This window comes from Danio rerio, chromosome 17, assembly GCF_052040795.2.
Source record: "Danio rerio strain M-AB ecotype USA chromosome 17, GRCz13ab, whole genome shotgun sequence".
NCBI classification, from domain to species: Eukaryota; Metazoa; Chordata; class Actinopteri; order Cypriniformes; family Danionidae; genus Danio; species Danio rerio.
The window spans coordinates 25,703,110-25,713,992 of NC_141037.1; the positions used below are offsets into that span (position 1 = coordinate 25,703,110).

The 10,883-nt window shown below is 34.8% G+C and overlaps 2 protein-coding genes across 15 annotated transcripts in view; one reads left to right on the forward strand and one right to left on the reverse strand.

Annotated features, from left to right (window-relative positions):
* wdpcp (WD repeat containing planar cell polarity effector) overlaps positions 1 to 10,883 on the reverse strand; it is a 131,319-nt gene that overhangs the window by 89,361 nt on the left and 31,075 nt on the right. For 3 of the 9 annotated variants that reach the window (XR_015513395.1, XM_087290497.1, XM_087290501.1), the window contains exon 1: positions 5,316 to 5,587. The exons of 5 other annotated variants lie outside the window; for them this stretch is intronic. The gene's annotated coding sequence lies outside the window, so the exon portion shown is untranslated. Of the gene's footprint in view, positions 1 to 5,315; positions 5,588 to 10,883 lie in introns of those variants that run through there. One more of the 9 variants, XM_087290498.1, reaches the window with a different exon arrangement.
* mdh1ab (malate dehydrogenase 1Ab, NAD (soluble)) lies at positions 5,619 to 10,821 on the forward strand. Of its 6 annotated transcripts, none has more exons than NM_199969.5 (10): positions 5,648 to 5,715; positions 6,034 to 6,148; positions 6,709 to 6,807; positions 7,015 to 7,111; positions 8,686 to 8,861; positions 8,964 to 9,086; positions 9,200 to 9,349; positions 9,556 to 9,669; positions 9,883 to 9,972; positions 10,147 to 10,821. In NM_199969.5, exons 2-10 carry the CDS (start codon positions 6,146 to 6,148, stop codon positions 10,267 to 10,269), a joined length of 975 nt encoding a protein of 324 aa, NP_956263.2. In that variant the 5' UTR covers positions 5,648 to 5,715; positions 6,034 to 6,145; the 3' UTR covers positions 10,270 to 10,821.

The window sequence follows — 10,883 nt, forward strand, 5'->3', positions numbered from 1 at the left end:
TGCAAGTAAACATCTAAAGGATGGACATGACGTTTCTCACGTAACTTGATTGAGATTATGAAGAAGGCTTTTGCAAACAGACAATGAAAGAGAGATAATAGTTGTCTGGATCTGTTACCAGATCACCAACAGATATATCAAGCGCTTTCGAATAAAGCACATCATTGTGATATAAAACAGATTTATAAGCGCATAAATAAGGGTATGTGAATCTTAATCCAATCAACATGGATTATAAAACACTCATGTATAGGCCTACATAAAACTTGGCACGGTTATAATGCCAGAGTGCCAATGCTGTCATGGGTGAATAACAGTGGATTCAGATTTAAAAAATAAATAAATCAGGATCTATGAAACAGTAATACCACACACACGTACACACATGATACACTTCGATATAAACCATGCCCTTGCTATAAACAGCTAAATGGGGTAAAAAGGTTACTGAAAATGAAAAGATGCCAAAACGATGCTCATGTACACTATTGTTCAAATGTGTGGGATCCGTAAGATGTTACACTCATTTAGGCTCATCAAAATATATAGTAAATACAGATATATTATTGACATTTAAAATGGTAGGACTGTACAATTTGGAGAAAAACATCTAATCGCGATTTATCTGATCAAAGTTGCAGTTTGCGATTTAAAATGTCATTTACTATAATTTCAAGAAAGAGCTAGATTTCATGTGGTGGTTTTAATAGCACCAAAGAATAACCAAGCAAAATCACAAATTATGCTATGCTAATGTTTATTTAAAACCTCTTGAAGATGGTTTTTCCCACTAATGTTGTCAGTTGTCATGACAAATTAAGAAAAAAATACAGCATTTTAAATTCAATTAAGTTTATGTATATATAAAATCTTATATATAAAGATTTATAAAAAACTTTTACATTTTAGACCATGTTATATTTTACACGTTGTTCAGGATAATGTGCTTAAGAACTGTTAAAACTTTTAAAAACTATATGCTGGCTACCATATTTAAGAGCGCATCAAAACAATCACAGCTTTTGCGATTTGAAAACGCCACCTTTTTAATCACAATTTCGCTTTAAGAATGATTCATTGTGCCGGCCCATAAACCAGCTTTTTTCATTTTCAAGAAATATAGTTTCAAAAAGAGCATCACTGTGGCATAGTGGGTAGCATGATCGCCTCACAGTAAGAAGGTCAGTGGTTCGAGCCTCAGCTGAGTCAGTTGGCATTTCTGTGTGGAATTTGCATGTTCTCCCTGCGTTGGTGTTGGTCTCCACCGGGTGCACCGGTTTCCCCCACAAGTCCAAAAACATGCGCTATAGTTGAATTAGGTAGGCTAAATTGAAGCCAAAAAGAAAATAAATGAATGAATAAAAGAATGAATATTTTTAAAAACTCTAAGCGCATTTATTAGCATTGTAACTCCAGCTATAGGTCTCAATCTTATACTGATTTGTTGTTCCAAAAAAGTATGTATATTTTTGTGGAATCTGTGACTCTACTTTCAACTTTCTTTCTTGAAAGTTCAAATGTGTTTTCTTTTTTTTTTTTTTAAGATTAACAATTTAACACTTCCTTGTTGAACAAGTGTTCATTTCACAGTGAAAAAAAAGCCTCAAATTTGAACAGTAGTGTAATTTATAATGTCATAATCTTCAGTTAATTTCTTAAACTAGTATGAAAAGCAAATAGTAAAATACATCTCTTCTAAAGGTAAAAAGTGAAAAAGTACACAGATTCTGATATTCCCGGATCGGTTTCAGACCTCATTTACAAGTGCAAATAAATCTTATGTAAATCAGATGTGCATTTGGGTCTGCAATGTAAGAACATGGATCAAATTTTCCTGTCAATTTAAGTCATGCGACACTGAAAAAAAAAAAAAAAACGCATGACACCAACCGAGAAAAATGTTATTGCACTATAAAATAACTGTTCGAAGCTTCATTACTCCAGTCTTTAGTCACTTGATCCTTCAGAAAATTATTATTATTATTATTAATGGACATAGTAATAAAAGCAATAATGTCTGGAGTAATCTTTTCATTTGAAACCACATTTTTACCACATTTACATTTTTTACAGAATAATTTTCTTTAAGACGAAAAAAAAAAACATTGAAAAAAAAAATGGCCTCAAACATTTGACCGTTAATGTACTGTATATGTAGTTTAATCATTAAAAACTGAAGGGTTAACAAATTTAAAATAGGTATCAAGAACTGCAGTTGTTAATGTGTCTAAACGATGTCAAAAACTCTCAATTTTCACTCTCTCACAAAAACTAGTGTATTTTTCTATGTTCACCTTTTTCCCAGTTTACTTAGGAAACTGAAATGATGACATGTCCCACAGCGCATCTCTTTATTCAGAGGCACAGTTTGATGAGGTCAAAGAGTGTAGACGTTCTCAGATATCCGGTATTGTTTAAATTTTTCTGCTCTGCATAGACCGTGAATATCCTGCTCATGTCACCAGGTACAGCGCAAGCATGAGACACAATAACAAACATTCCCATTGACAGGACTTAAACAATGCAGGTCCACAAATCTGTAAAAACAGTGCATTTAAAAAAAAAAAAAAACGGCAGCTAAAGTCGCCAGAGCGTGAGTTGATAGAGGTGCACTGAATCAGGGACAGCGTCTGAAACATGACAGCTGAGATCTGATTTTAATCCATGAAGAAAAGCCTATAATCAGTCAAATGATTCATCTGAGCTGGGTCAATAACAACAGTGGTTGAGAAGTGCACATAAAAAAACATGTAACCAATGCTTGACTAATAATTAGTGAAACTGATCTAATTCAAACACATTTTGGGCAAAACAAAACAAAAAAAAAAAAAAAAAAACCCACAGTCAATTAATCAGACTAAATGTTGATTCATTTCGCATTAATTACTTAATTTGAATTTATTTAATAGTTTTACATGGAGAGAATTGACTAGTGTCTAACAGATATGAGGTTGAAATGAGGGCCTGTTGAAGCAGGTCTGGATTATTCTAGAATTTCACTCTTCACCATTTGCAATATGATACTGGGTTATTAAAATATTTCAAAACTGTATTTACCAGTGTGACAGCACTGTGATGGTTAAGACCAAAGGTTATGTGATTTAAAGGTTAAATATGTTTTTCAAAGCTATCAGATGCATAGATAGCTAAATGTTACGTTAGTTTTAGAAATAATAAACAATTAAGATACAAATAAAATACAAGTTTAAATAAACATGTTACCCACTATCAAATATATAAAATAAATAGTATTTAATTGTATTTCCTGGAAATACCACTTTTAGTAAATACATTAAATTGATAGTGAAATTAAATTGTATGTACATGAGATGACACTGAGTTATTAATTATCACCAATAAGCTTCAGAAAAAGGTCTGGAGTTATGCTCAATTTACCATGAATCATTCTTTTGAAATGGTTCACCTAGTAAAATGAAAAAAAAAATCAGAAAGAGCAACACTGATTTATAAGTTATCCAAACCTCCCAATGAGCCAATATGGTGTATATAATCTTTCATTTATTCCAACAAGGACTGAAATGAGGAAACCCTTAATATGCTTTAAAAAATGTGTTTTATATTATATTACATCATATTACTTTATAATTAACAATTACTTTTTAAATTACCATCAGTATTTCAACTTTTATTTTTAACAAACATGATTTACACTTTTAAATTAAAATCAAACTTTATTATAGTATTTTACTAAAGCAATTTCTATTAATATGCATTACAGTATTGTACGGGTGAACCACACTGGACATTTTTTAGAAACACCAGTCTCACTGTACACAATGCAATAGAAAAAGCCTGAGGGACAGAGAGAAAGAAAATACAAGAAAGTCAAGAAGGAAGGCAGGTTCAGACACATATATAAAATAAATTCTATAATTTATATAAAAAAAAAATATATATATATATATAATTTTCCATCCAAAATACAAGTGGGGATAAAAACTCAATCTAACAATCTAACTACAGTTGTTCAAACGAATCAAAAAGCACCTATGAACTGACAGCTCCTCTCCGCTGTGTTATGGAGAAGAGTGTTTGCTGTTGTTCTGTTCTGGGACATCACATGAAGAAGCAACATTATCCTCAGCTCCTTTGTCAGGCGGTTTGTAATGAGCCTGTAATGAGTTCATGTAAAATGCAGAGGGAGATCATCTATCTCACCCTAAGCAGGGGTCCTCACAGCTCTAAACTGACACAGACGCCCTATTTCGCCCTCTCAATAGGAGGTAGTCAAAGACACAAAAATTATAGAAGTGTTTATGATACAGCTGCTCTTGGATGCGTTTTCAAACAGAATCAAGTTGGTATTAATTATATGGCTAATAAACTGTCTAAAAATTCTCCAACAGAAAATAAATATTTTCCATTAAAAAAAAAAAAGAATTGTCAAAATGAAATAAGCCCTTTTAATAGAAGCTACAAAAGCCTACTTTAGATAGTTTAACATTATTGCCAAATTTTTTCACAAAGAGAGAGATAATGCCTTACTGAAAAAACAAACAAAAATGAGTACGATTTATATATAAAACTAAGAAATGAATGATCAGCCAACCCCTAAATCAATCAATCAATCAATCAATCAACGCTGTTTGTTTAACAGGACCATTCATTAATCAAATTTCATCTTTAATGAAGAACTGCAGTTAAATGTCAGGCCAAGGACATTATCTGTTTTTTTACAATTTTTTTTAAGGGTAAAGTTATTTTAACAATATCATACATTAATTACAAGTATATGTTATAATACCTTTTGAAATGAACCATGATTCAATAATAGCAAATGTGATAGTATGTTTTCACCACATTAATCACTGCACCATTTGTATAACAAATGCTTAAATAGTGGTCAGTGAAGCAAAATCATGAAACATTTGTGGTTTTTCTCATTTTTAGTTTTGTTTGTAGGCAAAAACATGAATGACGTTCGTTGTAAATGGTTTATAAAAAGGTACAAATAGCAAAGTCTAAAATACAACTTTTATATGAGACCAACCACTTATCTACTTACTTACTAATGTTTTCCAAGATCTTTTACAGCTACAAAACACAAGCCAGTACAGAATTCAATCAAGCCGACAACAGTGAACCCTGTCTGGACAACGTATGGGGGAGAAGTCGATACAGTAGATTCCGAAACATCTGACTTCTGCATGTTTCCATTTTCGATAACGGAAAAATAATGTTTTACAGATTACAAAATTAAAAGACCACATACATACAGTACATACAGGATTCGCCACTATTAAACACTCCACATAATGCACAGGATGCTTTGACTGTCTCATCAATAGACTTACCGATAAGTTTACAATAATGTGTTGATCCCCTGCTAACGTTACTTGAACTGATGCCGCAGGTGCAGAGTTTTTGTTGTCAGACGACTGCATATAAATATAACTTTAGGAAAAATGCACAAATAAAAAATGTAAATGTAACTAAATTTAACTAAAACATGTTCTCACGATATGTTAAAATATTAGCAGTCGCTAACTTCAGACATGTTCATGATTTCAAGTGTGTCTAAGCAACGGACGCAGCTGTAATCTCCATAGCTTTTACTTTTTCTCCTGCGTTGTTTTCCAAATATTACGGTAAACTCCAATATCTTCCGGGTTGTTCCTTCAGTCAGGATCGGGATTTGTGTGCGTAGACTAAATGCATGAGTTATAAAAATCCCAAGGAACACCACATATTAAGGTTTTTACGGGGAATGTTTTTGATTATTTTTGTGTAATGCTCCGTTAACCAAATTGCACGTTCACATTTTTTAAATAATTAAAAGTAAACCATTAAATCAGTAACTGCTTTATTACGTTTTTAGTTTTAAGTGCAAATAATGTTTCTAACACAATTTAATTAGAAAGAACAGAATTGCAAACTTAAATCGGAGGTCCCCTTGGACTCATGGTAGAGGCATCTGTTAGTTTGTGATTTACTATACTTGCTTATAGGAACTGTAGTTTTTATCTTAACAACATGAACGCCTGTATGATAACTAAAAACTACATTTCCCAGGAGGCACTTGTAACGCAGGTGCAACGGCAACTTGTTGCCTCGTGAGGAAAATAGGGGTGACCTCCGCAATCAGAGTAGTGGGAGAGCAGCTGTCATTCGTAACCAGCAGAAAATGGTAGGAAAATTTCATATTGCAACTAATGTTTTAAAACAATTTCACGTTTTGTTGTTAATACGTTATCATGCTTATGGAAACTGCGAGGTTAACGTCAAAGCTTTGAGTCGAATAATACCAGGAGCTATTTTCTTTATGTTTGTGCTGTTAAATTACAAAGACTTGTATAATGATCATTTAATCACTTATTATAAGACAATAAGAGTCATGCACTTTTGTATTCATGTGGTATTTTATTAAATCGTTCGTAATTTTAAATTGCATTCACAGTCTATTCAGTGTACAAGTCTTAATTATTAATTCAAAATATGATTAATTTGCAACAGATGAGTGAAAGCAGCGGAGAAAGTGAGTTAATTGAAGAACTGAGTAAATGTCTCTCGGTTTAAAAATATCCCACTCAGCACGTCATTCTGAGGTCTGGCAGAGTTTGCCAGGACTATTTATATGTTCTAACACCATGAGCTTCCTGCTCATCTCTACTGGCTGAATGTTGTCATATATAACTCTTTTCTTTGTTCACATTAGTTGTTCATAATTATTTTCCTTTTTTGTTATAGTCTGAGCCTATTAGAGTCTTGGTGACCGGTGCCGCAGGACAGATCGCATACTCTCTGCTGTACGGCATTGCAAAGGGAGATGTCTTCGGTAAAGATCAGGTAGAAGCAGGATTTGGCTTAGGCAATGGCCCGTCACAACCAATTAAACACTGTTGTGTCATTCAGCATGTGGTTTGACTTATTCCAAGAATAAGCTCCATATATGTCTGACAAACACCTGATGAGATTATTTCATGTGTCATTTATTGTTGCATTTATGCAAGGCACACTCTTATGATCAGTTTCTCTCTCTCTCTCTCTCTTTAGCCTCTCGTTTTGCTTCTGCTGGACATCACTCCCATGTTGCCTGTGCTGGAGGGTGTTGTTATGGAGCTGCAGGACTGCGCCCTTCCACTTCTGAGAGGTACACGCATACAGTAGAATGAGTGTTATGAGGCCCTGTGTTTTCTAAGCTTTGTGCGAGTCTTGCGGTTTTTAAGGCTTGTGTTTTCATTGCACAAATGACAAGAGCACAGAGCAGTCTGATTGGTTAGCCATATGATCCCCAGCTGAAAGGGCTGCTAGACTTATTAACGGTGGTCCCTATTAGAGAATGGAATGGGAAGATTGACAGTAACATTAGAGCCTATGTGGGGGAAGGGGGCTACTCTTTCTATAGTGACAAATGGAAAAAAAAATATATATTAGAGCAATTCAGTGCAAATGTCAACCTTGCCATGAAAAAAAAAAGTTTTCACCAAAAAAACGGAAACAGTTTCAGGGTTTTTTTTGTTGTGTGTGTGAACAAGTATTTACAGTACTTTGGAAATACTCAAAAATGTCCCTGTCAATGTTTTCAAACTATTCTATTTGATTTACCAAAGTCACACAAGTGGTAATTTCACATCTATCACATCCATAACGGAGAGATGTCACATGCGTGACAACACTTTTTCTTCATAAATGTGAAAATATTCAATTAAATAAAACCAAAAATTTTTGTTCTATAGAGAGCCAGCTCATATCCTTTTGATTATTATAGTTTCTTTTGGGTTGTGCAGTTTATTTTGCAGAATTTCTACAAAAAATTTTGTATACTCTAAACCTTTCGTCAAATCCATAACGCATGTTTATTGTCCTAATTTAAAGTACAAAACATGTCTACAGATTAATATTTTTCTGATACCTTAACTCTTTGGTTAATTGTTCTGCAAAACATAAACAGATGTTTCAATATAATGTTAAAATATACTTTCTATGCGAATTTATTTTTTTAGTTTTTACTGCAATTGTCACATCCATAACGCTGGAATTGCTCATAAGTATTCAACTCAAAGCACCTTTAGTTAGAGCATAGGACTGAGACTCGATTTGTGCATGGCTGCACAGTTCCAACACTAATCAAACACACCTGATTCAACTAATCAAGGTGTTCAAAACTACTAGAGACTATTAAGCAGGTGTGAGTTGGTGCTTGGAGCTAAATTATGCAGAGCTGCGGCCCTTGAGGAACTGAGTTTAAGACCATTGAGTTGGAGCATCTTTGGCAATTGGTACAGAATCAAGTATTTTAGGGTACAATGTGGGTGTAAAGCTTTTCAGGTTTTTTGCCATTCTTCTCTGTAGATAGTCTCAAGGCCGATCTGCTGTGTGATGGATAAGGTCTGTCAGTAAATGGACATTTTAGGTTTGATGTTAGATTGCGTTCAAGTCCAACTCTGGCTGGGCCACTCAAAAATGGTAATAACCAAAGCTCGGTGGGTCCTGGAGGAACTCTAGTAAGAATCTTGGTTTTTCCAAACTTCTTCCATTTGATGGAGGTCACTTGCTCCTGTGAACCTTAAATGCTACAGAATTGTTTTGTAGTCTTCTCCAGATCTTGTTTAAACGCAGTCCTGTTTCTCAGCTCTGTGGATTCTTACTAGATTGGATTTGCTCTAAAATGTGCATGCATTTCCAGTTGTTGGACTTGTCTAATCTGATGAATTTGTGTTACAGAGGTCATCCCCACGGATAAAGAGGATGTGGCATTCAAAGATTTGGATGCTGCCATCCTGGTGGGCTCAATGCCAAGGAGAGAGGGCATGGAGAGAAAGGATCTACTGAAGGCCAATGTTGCCATCTTCAAATCCCAAGGGGAGGCCCTTGACAAGTATGCAAAGAAAACCGTTAAGGTGAATAACAGCCTCATGATGTATTGCTGTAAATTGCATAGCTAATTGACCAAGCCTGTAAATGTCAATACAATATCTTGACCCTCATGTTTTAATATGCAGGTCCTAGTTGTTGGCAACCCAGCCAACACTAACTGCTTAATTGCGGCTAAATCTGCACCATCCATACCCAAAGAGAATTTCTCTTGTCTAACACGTCTGGATCACAACAGGGCTTCCTCACAGGTAACACAAACTCTGCTGGACAACCCACCATAATGGAGCACAATTCAAAGAGATGGAATGGTTCAATCTATACCCGTTTCACACTCGCTCACACTACACAATATGTCCTCTAGGTGGCATTACGTTGTGGCATTGCACCAAACAATGTGAAGAATGTGATCATCTGGGGAAATCATTCATCTACGCAGTACCCTGACGTCCACCACTGCAAGGTGAATGTGCAAGGGAAGGACGATGCCTGGCTGAAGGGAGAATTCATTTCTGTAAGTGTCTTTGACTTTCTCCTCCTGTAGAGGTCACTGTTGGTCTATTTTCTATGCTACTAAAGTAATTAGGAGGATTATGATTTGAGTAATAAGGCTATTAATTTGCACAGGCAAACATAGTGGTCATGCAAACTGAATGTAACTGATTGGAATGATATTATCAGATTTATAATCTATTGTTCTACATCATTGTTCCTTCTCAGACGGTGCAGCAGCGAGGTGCTGCAGTCATCAAAGCCAGGAAACTCTCCAGTGCCATGTCAGCCGCCAAGGCCATCTGTGACCACATGAGAGACATTTGGACTGGCACTCCTGAGGTCAGCTTTTTAAGGGTCCTTCACACTGGTATAAGCCTATTCTGAGACCATCATTGCCCACTCTCACTCGCACACATTATGGGAGTTAATCATAATGTATAGCATACTAGTAATTTTATACACAATATGTTGATTGCACAATATGAGTCTCTTCTTAATTTAATTTTAAATTAAGCTATACGTTTTTACAAAGGTGTTGTGTTTGTTTTATAGGGTGAGTTCATTTCAATGGGTGTCTATTCCACTGGAAACTCTTATGGAGTACCTGAGGACCTCATTTACTCATTCCCCATTTCAATTAAGGTTTGTTATTAAAATTACCAAAACCTTCTTTTATCTATTCATTACAGTTTTCAACCCTGTGATCTTATTTACTCTGAATCTTGAGGTCAAATGACTTCTCTCATACAAATCATACTCTTTTAAATTAGAGCACAATTTGTTGTCAGTATTGGAACATGTTTCTTTTTTCTTCAGGATAAGAACTGGAAAATTGTTGATGGACTCCCCATTAACGACTTCTCAAAAGCCAAGATGGAGGCAACAGCAGCAGAATTAGTGGAGGAAAGAGACACTGCTCTCTCTTTCCTGGGTGTTTGACGACAAACTCAACCATCTACAACACTGTTAGATACCCAGAAAACTCCAGAAGCACGTTTGTAAAACACTCCAGTAAAACTGTGTTGTCTTCCCCTGAAACTGTTACACAAATTGTAGAACTCTGTGTCTGTGTGTGTACTTAACTTTTTCAGCTGGATATTGACTAATAATGCAGAATTGAAACCTAGTCTTGCATGGACTTTGGGTGTTTCCCTTCCTCTTTTTGGTCTTCCAGCTAAACACATCTTTTACAGAAGAAAGCAAGATATTTATTTATTTAATTATTTATAGACTGTCCTGTTCAGTTCAAAGCTGCATAAAGGAGGATCAAAGCCTGGAAAGGGCTTAAGTGGACATCAGCAATCAGAGTACATTAGGTCTTTCTGTGTCATTGTCCAGACTGAAGTTTCAGCTGTTACATGTATGACAAAAGTTTGTCAGAAACTGTCAAGTAACATTTCATGAGTTAATTTAAGAGCTTTGGTTAATGTAATATGATTTTATGTAGAATCCAGCAATAAAACAAACATTAAAATACATTCTTGAATGTAATACTACTGTTTTATTTGTTAAAAAAAAGGAAAGAAAAAAAAAAATATATATATATATATATA